The sequence below is a fragment of the Zootermopsis nevadensis genome, unplaced genomic scaffold, assembly GCF_977971745.1.
Source record: "Zootermopsis nevadensis isolate Lab colony 2312 unplaced genomic scaffold, Znev_1.0 Znev_ptg000021l, whole genome shotgun sequence".
Taxonomy (NCBI): Eukaryota; Metazoa; Arthropoda; class Insecta; order Blattodea; family Termopsidae; genus Zootermopsis; species Zootermopsis nevadensis.
Genome location: NW_028259153.1, coordinates 10,156,713 through 10,176,325, shown reverse-complemented (window position 1 = coordinate 10,176,325; position 19,613 = coordinate 10,156,713). Strand labels below are relative to the sequence as shown.

The 19,613-nt window shown below is 35.2% G+C and overlaps 2 protein-coding genes across 7 annotated transcripts; one reads left to right on the top strand and one right to left on the bottom strand.

Annotated features, from left to right (window-relative positions):
* Positions 1–1,724: 1,724 nt before the first annotated feature.
* On the bottom strand, positions 1,725–6,358 carry LOC110827144 (uncharacterized). Of its 6 annotated transcripts, none has more exons than XM_022058521.2 (5): positions 6,217–6,358; positions 5,012–5,113; positions 3,449–3,690; positions 2,775–2,921; positions 1,725–2,010 (listed from the first exon to the last, which is right to left on the bottom strand). In XM_022058521.2, exons 1-5 carry the CDS (start codon positions 6,232–6,234, stop codon positions 1,842–1,844), a joined length of 678 nt encoding a protein of 225 aa, XP_021914213.1. In that variant the 5' UTR covers positions 6,235–6,358; the 3' UTR covers positions 1,725–1,841. The 6 variants fall into 6 exon arrangements, with proteins under 6 accessions (XP_021914213.1, XP_021914218.1, XP_021914217.1 ...); XM_022058526.2 differs by lacking the exon at positions 6,217–6,358 and adding an exon at positions 5,911–5,988; XM_022058525.2 differs by lacking the exon at positions 6,217–6,358 and adding an exon at positions 5,564–5,961.
* A 12-nt stretch (positions 6,359–6,370) lies between these two features.
* La (La autoantigen-like) lies at positions 6,371–19,546 on the top strand. Its single transcript, XM_087352853.1, has 9 exons — positions 6,371–6,393; positions 6,758–6,929; positions 8,482–8,652; positions 9,826–10,008; positions 10,933–11,075; positions 12,151–12,247; positions 13,408–13,602; positions 14,432–14,591; positions 16,284–19,546. Exons 2-9 carry the CDS (start codon positions 6,774–6,776, stop codon positions 16,415–16,417), a joined length of 1,239 nt encoding a protein of 412 aa, XP_087208979.1. The 5' UTR covers positions 6,371–6,393; positions 6,758–6,773; the 3' UTR covers positions 16,418–19,546.
* The last annotated feature ends 67 nt before the right edge of the window (positions 19,547–19,613 follow it).

Genomic DNA, 19,613 nt, shown 5'->3' with positions numbered 1-19,613 from the left:
TCTGCACTCTAGTTTTATAACAGTATTCCTGCTTGTATATACAGGGTGATTCAAAGCTCTGGCACATTTCTTAAATATATTAATTGGGAGATAATTTAGAACAGAAAACGTAACTTGAACAGAGGCTTTTAATTCGCCACCGTTTTCAAGTTGATGTCACTTTGATTAATGTGATTGTCGATTTTTATATAATGGAAATGGTTTGTTTTAACGTATTATGTCAGTTGATTTCCTTCTTTGCAAGTAAAGAAAGAGATTTCCGTTCTTTGTGGCATTTCTCTGTGGTGGGGCACATATCAAACTTGTTACTGGCACTATTACTCGATTCTGATAATAGAGGTTATGTACACCTTCACTGCTCTCAGTACGACCACAATAATACAAACCATCATCAAAGCAAAAACGTAATTATGAAACAGAGGCGAATCTTAAAAAAAATAACGTTTTCTGCTACAACTGATCCCCTCAACAACCTTCTCAAGTATCGTATTAGATCTTAAGGTGTCTGTGTTCGGTCATATGGATATGATAATGACTCAGTTAAGTACGTATGTTTATAACAAGCAAATGATTGACGTTGTTAAACGTTTGATAGGCCTACATATACTTTCTTCCTCAGTTCTACAAAAAAAGGAAGCATGTTATAAATGGACATCAAATACAAAAGATAACTTAAGAAGAAAGATAAAACTCACAGAGAAAATCTTTTAATGTTGAGTTGGATTCTTCATTCAAAGATTTTAAGTCGTCTGAATCATTGTATACCCAAGCATAGCTGCCAAATACATAATATAAATTTATTTCATAGTTTACTAAATACAATCAGAAATTTTATATCTCCCTGACATCAGTTTTGTTCTTGGAATATCTCAATACACGTAAATTAATTTATTTGCTTTGGAGAGTTCTTGTCATGTTTGTTTTCTGAGGCATCAGTAGGTAATTTTACGAAATACCCCAAAGATGAACTGATGCTGGAAACTGAGGCAATGAACACATCGTATGGAGGTCATGTCTAATCTCCCAGACCACGTAAAACAACTTTACTGTCAACAGAGCCATCTCTGCAGCACGGTGTCTGACATCTGTCGGCAACCATATGAACTAGAAGCTTCATCGATGATAGTGGCGACGACTAGAATTTTCTTCTTGTTTAACTACATTTACGAAATAATTACGAATCGTTGAGGCACAAGGTATCTTAAATTAGGCCATGACCGCTTCCGCCCACATCATTTTCAATTCATAAACACTAATCCTCTCACTTGACGCTGTATAGTCAGAGAGATAGGTTAAATAAATAAAAAACTTTTTGACTCCTGTTATACATTCCTGTACGACAGTACCGCTACATCCCGCAAATTTTATATTTTTTATTGCTATGTAAGGCCTACTTGCCAGAACCTCTCTATCTGTTTGCATTCCTCGATTCTACAGTCCTACCATATCTTCATATTCACATACTGGCTTTGGTGGTGTGAATACCAGTTTTCTCTTGTTTCAATGCCTAATGGTTTGCAATTAAGTAGTGACGTTGAGTACAGACTTTATTATGTATTCATTCCTTGCCAGAATGGGACATCCTGACGTTAGATGATAAGTAGTTTCCTCATATTACATAGTCAACATACACTTTCAGCTATTCATAAATTAATTGTAATAGGGAAGATAGATAACACCATTTGAAAGGACCACCAGAGGGAAATGCTCTTGATACCATACTGTTCTTGCTGTTTTTGTAAATAATTTATTTTATGGCATCCTTTAGAATATTTTCATTTACATCTATGCAGTATTCAGTTCAATGAATCAATTGAGTGTGAGATGAAAGTAGCCCAATTTCACACAGCTGGTGCTCCTGAAGGAATTAACTTGATGTTGTTGCTAATTTCAACTAGGTGCTTACACAAACTGTGTAAGGGCAAACCAATGACATTGAAGTAATCCCCTTCAATCTTTTCAATCAGACTGCCACCAAGCCCTTGAATTCCATATCCACCTGCTTTGTCCCTTAAAATTAAACACAAAACAGTCAGTATAATTGTAAATTATACTGTAGAACTTAACTTATAAAAATGAGTCAAACAAAGCAGGGGTCTGCAGATTATGCTGGTCCATAATATATAGCTAATTATATACATGATTTGTAACACCTGAAAGAATTAGTATTTACAATCAGTCACTTTTTTACTTTTGTTTCCTTTGTATAATTAAATTCTTTGTGCTGAATATTACTAATTTTGGAAAAAGAAAATGAACACCAAGATCTGAGTATTTAGTAATTCATCCCTCTCCCCGTATAATCATGTTAAAAATTAAAATTAAATCCGTGGCGTAACAGTCCTCTGAGAGCCAAAGCCGACTAGCTGGCTGCTGGCCTCACGTTCACATGCCTAAGCAGAGGTGAACGATCATCCAACCAGATATAGGGTGACGTGTGGTCAGCACGACGAACCCCCAGCCATTGCTAGCTTTCCTGACCGGATTACGCTACCCATTGTAGCTCCCCAATTTCCTCACGATGCTGGGCTGGCACCGGTCCCATACACCGCTCAAAAATCTCATGAGAAATTTCTTTCCCCGAGACTCAAACCGGCGCGCATTCTGTATCGCTGGTCCGAAGCATGATGCCTCAGACCGCGCAGCTACAGAGCGGGACGCATAATCATGTTAGATACAATAAATGTTTAATTTAAACTACTTCAAATACCAGTTTAATAATATATTCCAAATAATATCTTTGATATCTGAAGTAATGAACAGAAAATACTTACAGAGGTTCTCCAGTTTTGACATATGCCTTTATGGTTTCCTCTGAAATTGGTGCCATGAAAACTTTGGTGCACTCACTGAATTTCACTATCTTGGTGCCAGTGTCGACAATAACACCAGTAAAAACGGTGTGTACATGTCCTCTTAGCCTGTTAGAAATTAATTACAAACGGATCTTTAAGTCTGTGAAAATTGTGGATTCATTATCAGAGAGTTATGTTAGAATTGTCCATTGTGTGGAGTATATCTGTACAACCAAATGCCTAATGATGAGAGTACACTCAATTTCTGAAATATTTCACATATCAAATGCACATCACATAATGGAAATCAACGAATAAATTCTCGATAAAGGATTCACGCACGTTTACTTACACTGTCAAATAAATTATAAGATATTTCAGGCATTTGTTACAACAAATTACTTTTATATTTTGTTTCTTTTTTTAGCCTGCTTTCCTAATTCTGCACCCACAATTTTAATTAATTTGAATTACAGCAGTACCTTTATATTACAAAACTCTCTACAGTTCATTCAATACTGAACATCAGTGTCAAGATGCTTTTAAATTCCATGAGCCAAAAACTTCATTCAGCAAACTTCCACAGAAAATAATATAATATATTTGATAGAGAACTGGCAAGTCTAAAAATAAAATAAAACTAGAATTCTTACGCTTTTAACATCTCAACTGCCTTCTCTTCAGTTTTAGGTTTGCCATACACCTTTCCATCCATTGAAACAACAGTATCTGCACCAATAATTATGTCAGGTTTGTTTCCTTCAGCACACAATCTTTGTGCTACTTCTTGCACCTTATTGGATGCACAGTCTATAACATATTCTGAGTGACATCTGTACTTTAATGGATCAAGGTCCTCTTCATACAATGATGGACAAACATCAAACTTCAGTCCCTGAAAATAAAATGGTCAATATGCAAACTTTAAAGTTTTTTTTCTTTCAACTTTCTATTAGATATTATTTTGGCTCAAGTATTAATGCAAGTTGTTGGATAATACTGTCTTTTTATATTAAGTTTGTATGTAGTTAAATAAATTTCTGTAAAGGCAAACAAATATTTTTAAGATCCCGGTCTTCTGGGTTGTAGTGCTGTGTGGTCTGGTAAAAATTTACCAATGTTTCAAAGGTCCTTGACTGACTGGACTTGAGTAACTTAGCACCCTGATGATAGAGGCAGCAAGAGCCTCTGAAACGTTGGTCAACTTCTACCAGATGACATGGTGCTATAACCCAGAAGACAGCTATCTTCAGACTCACTGCCATGAAAACCTCATATCCTACTAAATATTTTAACTTAAGTTTTGATGATGTCAATATCAGCGCCGTGATATAAATTCTTGTAATCGTGGATAACCACATATTTATCAGCTAACACAAGACAAAATACTTAACTGACTTAAGTTTTCTTCATGGGCATTCTGTCTAGAAAAGTCACTGTACTTCAATTGACCAAAAACACTATGTAACACACCACAGTATAGCACCAGAAGCAAGCCATACAAAAACTTTGTTCTACTAAAGGAAAGAAAGCTTTCTGAAAAGTGTGATAATATTTATCATTTGATGTTACATGGAAAAGTGAATGAACTCACATGCATGACAATTTTATAAATAGTTCACTTCAGAATACTGGCACCTATCTTTCTGTAACAAACAACCACTGCTATGAATTATTGCTTCTTTGTACAAAGGACAAGAATTTATTTAATGATGATGATTATAACAGTAGCAACAATGATACCTTACAACAAAATTAACATTAATAGCAATAGTTGCTACAGCATCAAGAGCAATGATGATGATGATAATAATAATAATAAATTATTCATTGCAAAAACAGCCATATTTTTAATAAATGGATTGGTGGTGGAATGACTAGCCTTCTAATGTATAAGGGTTGTTTATATAAGGTTTACTGTGTTGTTTTGTGTTACGCATTACTGTTTCTGCATGTTTATTATTGTATTTCCTATGGATGACAGAATAAATCAATTCATTATCTTTGCAAGAATAAATAAGGCAAATGACAGGAAAAATAATTCAGTGGTTAAAGTCAAGGCTACATGAAGCGCTTGAACCATTTAGGTCTACATGATTTAGTTTTGAATCATTTAAGTCTACATGATTTAGTCTTGAATCATTGACTACACCCTTTGCTGAAGCACGTTACTCAATAATTGATAATAAAAACACAGCTTAAAACATTTCACTTACCACACCTTTCAAAATCTCTACTCTTCTTGGAGAACTACTTGCCAAGATTATTCTTTGAGACTGTAGAACCTGCATTACAGGTTCCAACATCATGAACAGACTCTAAACAAGAAAGGTCTATTATAAATGTATATCATTCCAGGAGATATATTCCTGGAGTTATTATGAAATAACTACATTGTGACATTGTAAACTGCCAACCATGGGTTTTTGTGTTGACAGTGATGAACCTGTTAGTTATAACTTTTCTTTATTTAATGACACCTTGTAACTACATAAGTTTCATAGCACTGAATGGCAGGATGAATGTGAAGTCATGTCAGAAGGATACAGGAGGAACAGGTTATAGTCTCCTCCTCATATTACCTGAAAGGATAGTGATGTCTACGAATTATTACTGTGGGTTCTCTAAAAATGCTACATAAGTGTAGCTACATTAAGCTAACCAAATAAGTAATAATGTAAAAGTAAACTAGCAGCTTTTAATATAGCATATTAGCCAACAACGCAATGAGGAACATCAGTTACAGCATAATTAAAACGGAACTATACCTATTAAAAAACAACACACTTGTTAAGGAAGAGGGTTTTAAAAAAGCAGACACTGCCAAACATAACGCTTAACAACAAACCATCCTTGATTCGACGACAAATGTTAATACTTGTTGTTTTGCGGTTTCTATCCTTTTCTCTCGTTATTTGGTTAGAACAGCTTTGTTTTTATTCTTTCTTTAGCCAGAACTTTCATATTCAGAACCCTACTTTCATCATTTGGCTTGGTAAGTTGGCATACGTCTTTGGTAGTGCAACCTCCTAAACAATTTTCCCACAAATTCTACAACACTCCTTTCTATGGTGATGTAACGTAACGCTTTTAGCCGGAATCAAATTTAATTTACCTACAACCCAAAAGAGAAAATGGTTGTCACAACCAAAGAAAACCAGCCCCCATACATCACAGATTGTTAAAGACACAACTAGAAGAATCTATGGAATTATTCGATTATTCCAATCTATCGATAGAAAAACGAATGAATTTATGTTCTTTGCATTCTGTATGATTTTAGTCTAGAAATCGAAAGAAACAATTTCGTTTGATTGATTCGAACGATAGTTGAATAACAATCCGAATACTTGCGCTATAGTTTGGATTTCTCCATTTCATAATGTAATTGGTGGGGGAAAACGAATGCGAAGTCACTCACCTTCAGTCGTTCACACATGACCTGTGTTTATGCAAGTAGTTCAATAACATTTACCGAACATAATTCACAGTGGTAGTTCTATTTTAATTATATATCATATTATTACTTCCGTGCATTCACAGTGATCAGTACTTGTGCCACAATTTCGGGCAGAGACAATTACAACACGGATATCAGGTAATAAATGTTCTTATACTCTGTGCAGGTTATGTTGGTCACAGACACATATTGGTCACGCGATCAGGATAAGTTGGCAACAGGCAATAGCTGTTGGTTGTGTGGCGGTGAATGCACGTGTTTTACAATTTTTGTGTTTGGTTTGAATAACCTTCATATTTTTAAGTATACGTACGACAAAGTGAAGGTTAGTCATTAATAATTAATGTGTGTATTTATAACTGTCGTTGGTTAGTTAGTGCGTTCTTTCTAGATTATATTGTTTAGCATCATTTATGCCTGTATGAATAGATTATAATTATGAAGTGTAGTCCTCTTGATAACTGCTTGGAATACGTTTGTAAGGAGTATTGTGTTCTTTCAGTGTTAAGGTATTCAAAATGGCAGATGAAGATTCTAATGGTGTTGTAGAAGAAAAAGGGTCAGATGGAGATGATTGTGATGTAAAAGAAGAAAAGGGTTCAGATGGAGATGTTAATGGTGTTCAAGAGGAAAAGTGGCCCAGTTTGAATGACAAGATAGTTCGTCAAATTGAGGTAAAGAGCTTATGGACTGAAGCTTAGTTTTTTTGTGGTGAGAGGATGTAATTGTTTTTATTTGCAGTCCGTGTGTAATTTTGCAGTTGCAATATTTGGAATGTGCTTATACTTTTGATGAATAAGTAGTGTTCCAGTGCAGTATATATCAGCATGAAACAGTTATAATGCGAGATCAAAACTGTTGCAAAAGATTTACATATTGATTGAGTTTCTGACATTTAGTTTTCCAGCCATCGACTGACCAGTGCAGCATTGTCTCTTGCCACCTAGTTTGTTTAATTGTCCTGTGTAGATCGAGAAACGTATCACACTAAAGTTCTTTCAGCATTATTATTATTATTATTAGTGTTCTGTCTGACGACAGGTCCGTTTACTTGGCAGATGATTCAGAAGTGGTTTGCCTCTATCAGCATATATAACATAAAATATTTATGCCTTTTACCTCTTCAAACCAATTTTCCTCTTTGCAAACAATGTATTTATCAAGTGAAAGATTCTTCCCAGGTTAGTATGCACTGTAACTAGTATTGTTCAATGGTTTATTAAAGGCCTCATTGTCACCAGTCAGTCATCAGGGATGATTTATCCTGGTTTTGGATTTGCCATAAACTTGAGGCATTGTACAAGAAAAATTATTTCCCCTAATATGCAAAGGAAACCACTCTTATTTGAAAAGTGTATTTGTTTTCCAGTAATATTGGAGGTGAAGCAATTTGATTGTACCCATCTGTATAGTAGCAAACCCTTTATTCAAATGTCTGGCCATCCCAACCTGCTTCTTCCAAAGAGTATATTGTAGGAAAATGTGGTACATACTAAAGATGCTGATTTTGGGGAGACAACTGCAGCAGTTATTGATTACATTATTTTGAAAACATTCACAGGGATGTCCATAAAATATACAGTAGTGCATTTATCCCAGATGGCAGATCACAGAAGAATTTTGTTTTCTCTTGGAGAGACAACCCTGGGAAGAGTTTTTCTATTTTTTACGTAGGCATAAGAATTTCTAAAACATTGTAAAACAGTTTTTTATCAAATATATATTTAAAAAACCTTGGAGAGGAAAATTATAGATATTTTATATTTTTAAATGCAGTGCAGGGTGTCAAAAGCTTGCACAGTGGTGCATTTCTCTTCAATAGTGAGTCATAGTAAAGGTGGTAAATACAAAGAAATGTTCCCCTTAGAGAGATAACCCCTAGGAAAATTGTTAATTTTTGTCTATTTTAGAGGTTAGGCACAGGGATGTTCAAGAAAGTTATGCAGTGGCGTGTCATAGGAAAAGGGTAAATAACAAAAGAAATATTGTTTTTCCCTGGTTTATGAAATTTCTCCAATGTAGCCAGCATTTTTAGTTACAGAGATTGAACTTGACAATACTGAATTTACATGTATTTGTAATCATAACCAAAGTCTTTCAACCAGATAGGTTGGAACTATATGGCTAGAGGATATTGTGCATGTTATCTGTCCAAAATATCATATAGTACATTAAGGCATCAATCTTGTAAATTTTCATTCTGTACATACAGTTCATGTTTTACAGTATTACTTTGGAGATATAAATTTGCCAAAAGACAAATTTCTCCAAGAACAAATAAAACTGGAAGATGGTTGGATTCCACTTGAAGTAATGCTGAAGTTTAAGCGCCTTTCAAGCCTTACAACAGACTGTGATGTGATAGTAGCAGCTTTGGAAGCATCAGATCTTGTGGAGGTAAGGATTCATTTTGTAATTTCTAAACATTTATCAGATTTCAATAAGTCTTATTGGAATAATGCACTCTACATATGTGTCTGTCTTGTAGTTGGAAGAAGGGAACAATTTTAATGGAATGTACAATCACCTTAAGGACTGTTTATAGAAATTACTGAAGAAGTTAGTGAATTGATGCACATTTGTTTGTTTCTAGTTGTTTTTTCTGTTCTGTTTATTTGTTACTGATTTGTACAGGCAACTAATATTTGACAAGTGATAGCAGCATTACCAGCACATACATCTTAGTGGATGGATTTTTTCCCCAGCTCTCACATGCTGTTGGATGAAGAATAAGCAATGTCGTAAAATTTATTTATGAAGTGGAAACGTCAGAAGTGCAAATTATATATTCCCATTGATGGAGTAATCATTAGTGGGACATTTTGAAATGCCATAATTATAAAATATTTTTCTACAATCGTTTTATTCATTCCTGATGACTTTGTAACCATGTGGCTAATTTTCATAAACTTTGCATTGTTAATGAAAGATTACATCTACCCACATGACACTGATGACATGTTTGATTGGTTTAGTTCATATTTGGGTTTGTTTAATCATCTAATGGTATGGTGACTCTCTTGTAATGTGGCAAGAAATTAACACTGCATTGTTATTTTTACCATTTATTTAATTTTGAGCCCTCTGTTGATATATTACACCGAACATATTGATGTCAGGTGCTGAGTGATGTAACAGTACATCTCTAGTTTTAAAATTAATTAAAGAATTATTATCTGTGTATAGTAATGAAACTATGATTGTGTCATAAAGAGTATTGTTTTGAGTTTACAGTCAACAGATGTCACATGTGATGCTTTATAAGCAATGCAGTTTAAAGGAATTGTTAAACTAAAAATAATTCAGTCTGCTTCACATGCACTCCATTTACAGAAATTGTTTGTTTGTTTGTTTGTTTTTTTGTTTTTTTTTCTTCCCCTCCCATTTGCTTGGCAAGGAAGATTGATAAGGTCATCATTGAGGGTGATCACCAGAATTACAGCAACCATGCAGTCCTGTTGTAGATTTACTAAAGGGAAACCCATTATAATTGCACAAATTTGTATGTGATATGTTTGTAAAATAAAATATGCTGTTATGTAGGGAATATGATTTTATTTTTCCATGCAGGTTAGTGATGACAAGAAGAAAATTCGTCGTAATCCAAATTCCCCATTGCCAGTATTAAATGAGGAACGGCGCAAAGAACTTACAACCCGAACTGTTTACTGCAAGGGATTTCCTGTGGATAGCACAACATTGGACAAGTTATTGAATTACTTCCAATCATATGGCCCAATTGATAATGTTCAGGTAATGAATTTTAAATATTTAATTATTCTTTAAAAGAATTTTTGTTAGGGTTCAGAAAGGAATCTAAAGCAGTATGACCAATATTTAATGTTACACATAATGTTTGTAATTTGTAACTTAATTTAGGTGTGTTTAACTTCAGCTTTTGGAATTAGCCACATCAAATGTTTTAGGTTTTACATTTTGGCAGACACTGCAGTTGCCATGTTAAGGGTGAATGAGTATTGGAGATTTTAGGAAGCCTTATATAGAGCAAGGCAGTGGGTGGCAAGTGGGATTTAGTGGGCCTGATTGGTAAAACAGGATCAGGCTGCTGTCCAGTTGATGACATGTGGTTTGTTGAAAGGTGATGAAAAATGTTTTAAAGGCCACATGGTGAGAAGAGGTGGTGGAGTTTTGATGACCATTTGAATTGGGAAAGGAGGTGATAACAAAGTTCTGGTGAGTGCATGGTTAGGAGAAGAGGTGGTCATAGGAAAATATTTTAGTCATCTTCATAGCTAAGTAAGCATTGCAGTTGATGTAATCTTCTTCTATGGCTCTCCAGTCCGTATTCGGTCCATGGCCTCCTCAATTCTCCCCTTCCATTCGGTCTGTCTGTCCAAGGCTTTGATTGAGGTTTCGAAACATCTTCCTTTTTATGGTGCAAGGTTGTTAGCCTTGTGACCAACCCCCTAACCTGGAGGACCAGGGTACCTGTCTTAGTCTGACCTCTCCTCCTCGACCAATCTGGCTAGGGAGGCCCTACCAGTAGCTATGCTACCGCCAGCATAGCTCAAGCCCCACCACCACGACAAGGTGCAGGTACCATTAAGTGGGGAATTGATGTAATGTCTTTACTTAACCAGGCTATTAGTAAATGGTGATAACATTTGATACAGCTGTATTAACACTGTGTAATTTTTAATGTTGTTTTCTTTTCAGATGAGGTCATATAAAGATAAGGCAACAAACAAATTCATATTCAAGGGATCAGTTTTTGTTATTTTCAAGACAAAAGAATTAGCAGCAAAATTTTTGGAGAGCGATGTTAAGTATGAGGATGTAAAACTAATAAGCAAGTGGCAGTAAGTATTTGCACATGGACATGCATTTTTGAGCCATGTGGCTCAACATGTATTAATGTCAACACTTGTGGGGGAAGGCTATATCTATTTCTTCATGGACTCTTTAGAGCTTCTTCTTTTGTAGGTTTGTCTTTACTGTTCCGAATGTTTCATTTATCCAGTATGTCTTCATGTGTTATTGAATTATAACATTGTATATAGATTTCTATATTTCACTAAATTTCTCAGACTTGTGGCTAATACATTATATTCCTGAAATTCTGGTCTCAGTGCATTAAAGTATGCAGTTCTGCTGTAATGTGGTAGTTGCATTCTTGAAGAATGACTGTCTTTTAGAAAAACTTACAAAAGTGACTGTTTCTTTGTAGACTGTCTTAAAGAAGTGGATTATAGAAAAGAAATACTAAATGAAAATTAATTTTATGATAGGAATGTTGGTAGTTTGGTTTATACTTTCAATCACTTAACCAATTGCCATTGATTAATTAAGGAGTTACTTAGTAAACAGAAACAGTGTTACAATAAAGATGTGATGAAATGATAAACATACTGGGAACAACCCATTCTTCAAGTGCCTGAGCACTGTGGGTCCCAACTTTTCGTTGGCTTGATCTATACACATTCGGTAGGACTCCTTGGACGAGGGATCGGCCCGTCGCAAGGCCTCTACCTGTACGCAGGACAACACAGAAAATCATCCATGGCTTCAGTGGGATTCGAACCCACGGTCCCAGCGACCAAGCGGCAGAAGGCCCACGCCTCAGACCGCGCGGCCACTGCGGACCTCAATGATAAACATATAATTTGTAATCTGAAACTAGGAAAGGGTGAAGATTCCTGTCTTCTGGGTTGTTGCACTGTGTAGTCTGGTTGATGTTAACCAACGTTTCAGAGGTCATACTGCCTGATGACGGAGGCAGTATGACCTCTGAAACGTTGGCTAACATCAACCAGATACACAGCGCAACAACCCAGAAGACAGGAATCTTCATACTCACCGCTGTGAAAACCTCAAATCATACATAGGAAAGGGTGGTTTATTATTTTACATTTGATCAACATACTTCAATTCCAGGTCAGATTATGTTGAAGAGAAGAAGAAGGAACGTGCTGAAAGAAAGAAGACTGGAAGGGCACCAACAAATAACTTTAAAGTAGAGGAGCAGCAACAGGTATAATAAATACTTTTGAGCTGTATTTTTTCTGTGCTGAAGATGTTAATTTGTCTGGTGAAAACAAAGGAAAACTTAGAAGTTCTGTTAGATGCTAATATGGCGGTTTGTCTAAAAGAAAGTTTGGAGAAAAATAAGTGTATTTTCATTTACCATTACCAGAATACAGAAAAGAATCTTAATATAAACATAACTGATAAATTATTTTGAATTGAGGCAAAGTTAAATATCTGGGAACAATATCAGATCAGAATCACATCTATTAAGAAATTAAGAGTAAATTAAATCCAGCAAATGTCTGATACAATTAATTCATTTTTTTTTCTGTCTATAAAATATATTAAAACATTCAGAAATGTAGATGTGTTAGTCATTTTGTGTGGGTGTGAATTATGTCTCTCATTCTAAAAGACTAATGTAGATTGAAGGTATAACTTTGGCTTTTGGGTGGGAGCCATGTCAGATATTTTGCGTTGACTAGCATTTTGGGTAAACGTAGTTCCAATTTTTAGCTGAAACTCAAGCTGCGAAAACCTATGGATAAGAATAGATTGAAGGCGTTTGCGAACGGTGCCGAGCAGAATATTTGGACCCACGTGTAAAGAAGTAACTGTTGCTGTACTAACTGAGCTACACTGGCCTATTTTTCATCATGGTGCTGTATATTTTTAGTTTGTGGGAATTATATGTTATATATTGCTTGCTAATGTACTTACTTCATTTGGTGAGTGAGGCAGCAAAGGTTCTTCAAGAACTATAGGACCATGGAATAAGTATGTATGTGTGCTTAGTGTTCCAATAAAGGGTTAAGGTAACAATAAGTATTAAGCTTGTGATTTTTCCATTTGTACAAGTTACACCATTTTTCATTCGTTCCCAGAAAAGTATAAGTTTGAGGTTCTACTGGATATTTAAAACAATTTGCATTCGAGTATAATTTTATATGCACAATAATTTAAAGTGTATTTATTCGAATCTTACGTGTTGTAGTGTTTTACAATACCAGTTTCTGTATGAAAAAATTAATTTTTGGTACTGCCAGTCAGTTTTTACACTTTTAATTTTCATTCAATTTATGAACTAGACTACATTAAATATCTGATAATAAGTCACAGTCTTGAAGATTACTGTATCCTATTATAATTTGTATGATGTTGAAGAGTGTACTGATGTCACAGAAGGAAGATCTGCCGAAAGGAGCAATTTTGCATCTGAAAGGAATTAATGGTGAGACAACACGTGACAACATAAAGGAAAAACTGCTGAATGAAGGTCTGGATGTTGCTTTCATTGGCTTTAACAAAGGAGATGATGAGGCATGGGTGAGGCTGCTGGGAGAGAATTCATCAAAAGAGGTATGTGTATATGGTATTTCTTGAAGATGGCACATCCCTTTTTGTTGTCACATCAATATGGTAGCATTGCCAAAAAAAATTTACTATTTATAATGTGAGAAGTGTAGTGCCATAACTTTTCTGTGGACAAAGAAAATCCAACATTTGAGACTGGAAACATGCCATTTACAACAATATTTTCCTCTTCTTCCATTTCTTGACCGTTACTTAGGTCTTCCAGTGCCTAATATTTACTTCCATTCTTCTCTATTTTCCCATACTTCCGGAGGTAGTTTCCACTCTATCGTGGTTCTTGTAATTCCGTCGTTCCATCCTGGTTTTGGTCTTCCTCTTTTCCTTCTCTCTTTTGGTTGCCATTTCATAGTCTTTTTTGGTAACCTTTCCTCTTCCATCCTTTGCACGTGTCCGTACCAAATCAGTTGTCTTTTCTCTATCTCCTCTATTATATCTCGGTCCACCCTCATGATTTCTCTAATCTTGTTGTTCCTTTTGGATATTTTGGATATTCCAGCCGCTCTTCTTAGGAAATCCATTTCCATTATTCTCAACTTTTTGTTGTTGTTGTTCCGAGAGTTGCCATATTTCTGCTCCATAAAGAGCCACGCTTTGTACCATTGTTTTATATATTCTCTCTTTCGTTCTTTTTGTGATATTTTTGTCACATAATATTGGGTTGAGGGCTCCTGTGAGTCTCCTTCCTTGTTTTATTCTTTCCTCTGTTTTCCTCGTAACATTTTTGTGCATTTTGCCAAGTAACAGTTCTCCTATGGCCTAATACATTTGATACATTCTGAATATGGGGCTAACAATGTGCGTCTTTCATTTTTAGTATGTAGAGAACCTGAAAGATGGTAAACTGACGGTATGTGGCTCAGAACTTGAAGCAAGGTCTCTGGAAGGTGACGAGGAAGTTAATTTCTTGGAGAAAACCAAAGAGGATATAGAGAAGAGAAGGCAAAAGACTGTAAGAATTAAGAAAGGACGCAAAGGTATGTGGGAGAACCTTCCATTATTAATCATTCTTTCAGTTATGTGCGAATCATAGTACAGCATTACTGATTACCCTAAATAGATGCTTGGGGAATAAATAAATGGAAATGAGTACTTCCTGTATCCAAAAACAGTCTTGTTAGTTTAAAGAGGCCATTTAAATTTGAAGATTTCTGTCTTCTGGGTTGTTGTGCCGTGTAGTCTGGTCAATGTTAACCAACGTTTCAGAGGTCATACTGCCTCTGTCATCAGGGCGATTAATATGAAGATTTCTGTCTTCTGGGTTCTTGCGCTGTGTAGTCTGGTCAATGTTAACCAACGTTTCAGAGGTCATACTGCCTCCATCATCAGGGCAATGAATGAATGAATGAAATGCCCTGATGACGGAGGCAGTATGACCTCTGAAACGTTGGTTAACATCGACCAGACTACACAGCGCAACAAGCCAGAAGACAGAAATCTTCATATTAATCGCCCTGATGACGGAGGCAGTATGACCTCTGAAACGTTGGTTAACATCGACCAGACTACACAGCGCAACAAGCCAGAAGACAGAAATCTTCATACTCACTGCTGTGGAAACCTCAAATCTTACATTTACATTTGTCTGCATAGGAAATTACTCCAGTCTACTGGTACTTTCATTCCTTTCAATGTTCATTGGGTCTTTTTTCTGGTAGGCATGTATGAGACAAATAAGTTTTCCATCATTTAAAATCCAGTTTCAAAGATCCCAAGATCTCAATGTTAAATTTTCTCAGTTTAGTGTTCAAACTCATTCCTCCCTCAAGGAACCTGAAATGGGTATTTCACTGTACAACTTGTACTTAATAAACTACAAGGTAAAATTGTGCACAGCCAAACGAGAGGTGGCGGTTAGTCGCAAGTCTCTTCATTAAGTCAGCATTATGAGTTCTCTGTGATACTGCATGAATAAACATATTAATTAATGGTTAATTTTTCCCAACAGATCTATAGCTACTTTATCACCACCTCTCCTTATTCTACTGATCTCTGAGTTCAATCTAAAAAATCAGTATCTTTATTGCACCAGTAGGAAGCAAATCCTCAGAAGTTGAAATTAAGTCTGATTGAACCCAGAGTCAGATTTGATGTAGTTTGTCCGAATGGACATTGCGTTTCATTCCTTGTTTCTTGTCTTGTACAGCAGAGCAAACAGTTCTCCGTTGTTAGCTGCCTCTTAGATGAAAGGACTGATGAAATTCATTGAAGCTGTCAGTTGGTGATTTTCAGATGGCCACTTTGAATCCACTTAAATCGGAATGAATACAGATGTTAAAAAAAAAACTTTCCAGCATCAGAACCAATGAAAATTTCTTTACATTTTTACTTTATATCGGTGCATTGAGACATAAGAATGTAGTTTACTTTTACAGAAATAAGAGACAAAAGAAATGGACATAAGTTGTTTTTGACTGAAGAATACAGTAGTACAGGCAGAAAGACATATATTTATTTACTTAATTTCTTCTAGACTAATGCAACTTTTTCCAGAATATTACCTCATTATGAATGCAGGTTTAACCTATAAGGTGACAACAGTAAGTAAAAATGATCCATTTTGGACTAATGTTGTTTTTCTTAGAAACCCCTGTCCCATGAACTTTGACTTAAGGGTTCCACTGCATTTTTAATCTAGCAATCCACTCTTGACTGATGTCTCTTTGTAGGTGGTCGAGGCAGAGGTTATGGTTTTGGCAAGGGTGGCTTCTTGGGCAAGAGGAAAGGAAGTCCTGTACATGATGGACCACCAAATAAACTGAGTACAAATGAGGTGAAAAGTGAATCTGTGGAATCAGATTAGAAGAATCTCCATGAATGTTACAAATGTTATATTACTAACTGGACCTTTATTAGAGCTTCTTTGCATCAAATATTATTAATGCTGTGTCATAATACAGTGAAACCTAGATGCATCGTTTTTGGTGGGGGAGGGAAATAAAGTCGATGAATACGGGAAAATGACAGTTGCGGGAAAGCAATAAAAGGAGAAAAATTAAAATTGTGCATTTTTCTCTTTGGCATACACAAAACAATACATATAAAACCTGTTTCAAAGTTACTTCATTTTGCCCAAAAAAAAAAGCCTATAATGGTCAATGTTTTGTCGGAACTTAACGTTTTAGGCGAACAGAGCCCTTTCCAAGTTAAAAATGTTATCATCGCCTTCACTAATATTGTACACATAAAAGAACAAATTCACTTTTACACCAATGCAGCATGTGCTGCAGCAAAACTTCGCACAACTTCGGGCTCGCATTCATCTACTTCCCCTTCCTCACCATTCCCGCCCGCTTCACGAATGTCACAACTCTTCAATGGTGTCGACTCTGTTTGTGGTAAGTTCGTTGTGCGTCTTTCAGAATTAATTTATCTCTAAAGTGATCATATTAAATTCTAAAAACAATGTAAATTTTATTATAAATTCTCAGAAAAGATCAGTGCTGGAAAATTGTGGGCCAGGACTAAGATTTTTGAACGGTTGATGAAATAAAACGACAGTTCGAGGAAAGATAGAAGCGAGAAAATGTAACACTATTTTATATGGGACTTATCAGAGACTGAACAAAACAGACTGTGCATCCGGGGGAACGATGTATAGAGGTTTCACTGAAAAACAGTTGAGCTTATATTTTGTAATGTTTTCCATGCAAATGTGAAAGTGTAAATACTGTTTCACGACGCATAACTTGTGGCAGTAGTGGTTTAAGGAACAGAATTTTGTTTTATGTGCACGTTTTATGTTTTCTCATTTGATTAATAGAATAGGTGAAACAGAAAAAGTTATATATATATAGTATGGCATATTTACTTTAATTTGTGGTTTAAATTGTTACAAGTATATGCACACTTTGTTTTATAAAGTGTAATTGATTTGAATTCATCTTGATGTCATGCTACATATCCTAATTTTTGGTGTTTGGTTTAATGTTGAATGCTTCACGGCACAAGAGAATATATTTGAATGATTTTGTAATTTTGCAGTTACTGAAATTACTGCAGTCATACCTTTGTAAAGACTTGATTGTAATTGGTTGAGATTTTTAATGTGGACAAACTGCCTACTTACCTACATTTTATATTTTTTTGTGAATGTAGAAAAAGAAGAAAAGTGAGCGAGAGTACGAGAGAAAATTTCTTGATTTTTCAACTCTAGAATGATTTATCAAATCTTATTAAGATTTTTACATTGTATTGACCTGAGTTTGAAAGAGTACTTCTCTTAGTTAAATTTCTTCAGTTCCTTTCAGAAAATGTAATGGTAATATTTCCAAAATAGGTACTTGTGGGTGCCTTTTCGTGGATTTATGTTCATTGTAATCCCAATAATAGTGATATTGTACTATATGTACTGTTTTGACTGCATGTTAGACCAAGAAGTACATTCTTGATCACATGATTTGTATTCTGTGAAGATTCCTTTGTGACAACAGATTTGAACATTTGATTGAAGAGACGCTTGAATGAAAGAAGTTTAGCACCGATGCTTCGGCTTGGTTTTGTTAAACTGAACATGAAATTAAGGAAAATAAATAGAATTTTAATTGCGGATTCGACTGTAGTAGGGTCTGATCACAGTGGCATAGAATTCTTACTTAACGGCATTAAAAGAAACAAAGATGAAGTTTAAAAGTTGTGATTTTTCCTTTCTATACGTATTATAGCACCAAATCACTGATTAATGTGCCTGCTAACAACTTTGAAAATTAACCTCCAGATCTGCCTTTCCTGAAAATCATAAAGGCTTTAAGCCTTGTTTCCTGACAAGTCTCTTCGTCACATATTTGTATCATAACATCTGAATTTGTACTAGAGTTTAGGAATGCTGTCTTGTCATTGATACTGATCTCCAGCTAATTTATAAACATTTAAAATATTAACAGTGGAATCACGGTTCCGGAGAATCTAACATAAATATGCAGTAGCGTTAAGTGCGATGCGCCTTTATTTGTATAAATAAATGTTTGTAGAACCTAAACAATTTGTGGTATGTAAAATCTGAAAACATATGGAAAGCTCAAGAGGTAATACGTATTTCGTACGCAATATGTCCAGATCCCATTTTACATATAGGTTACATTACCCTTACTATTCCTGAGGAATGAACGTTTAAAGGTGACTCGATGCTGGATCTTACACATCTTTGTAACTAACGCTGTTTTTTTCTGAATGACCCTTCAGTATAGACGTACTTACGTCAAAAAATAATTGTAATCAAGTGTTAAATGAACTGAAGATCAGGAATTTAATAATCAATAAATGTAGCTAGTTTGTGCTGCCGGTGTAAGTACTTTGTCTTAACCAAATATGTCTTGGCTTAACTATTTTCTGCAAGGGATCTAAGTTGCTTCACCTTGCAGGACCCCTCATTATTCTGATAGAAATTTACTGATAGTATTCATCATCCTGATAATGGAGGCAGCAAGCACATCTCAAACATCAGCCATCTTCATACTCACAGCTGTAAGTACTTGATTCACAACTTCCGGCTGATGCTTGTCTACCTAAATGACTAGATGGTTCAGGGAACCCAAAGGTTTATCGCCAAATTATCCAAAGCACTAGTTTCTGGCACTAATGGTTCAGTTGTGCATATTAACTGACTTTCTCTTGTTACCAAACATATTTTTCAAAATTAAATGTTTTGAAGAATGTTGAAAACATAATTATATTAATTTTTATGTGTCTGAGAATGTTAGAAATTTTGAACCATGGGACAAATTATATTTACTGTTACAAGTTATGTGATGTGAAATAGTGTCCTGTGTTGCAGAAAATTAATGTGTGAGTTAATGGTACTGTTGAAATATATATCACTTTCAATATAACTTTTTCATATAGTTTTACTTGTAGCTGTGTGAACTGTAAGTAATCATTGATGGATTTTTACATTAATAAAGCAATGTGCATCACTGTATTGTACTGACAGAAATACGATGTTTTTTTAATGAAGTTTTCTCTATAGGCGTTTTTCTTGACATTGTAAGTAATATGTGACA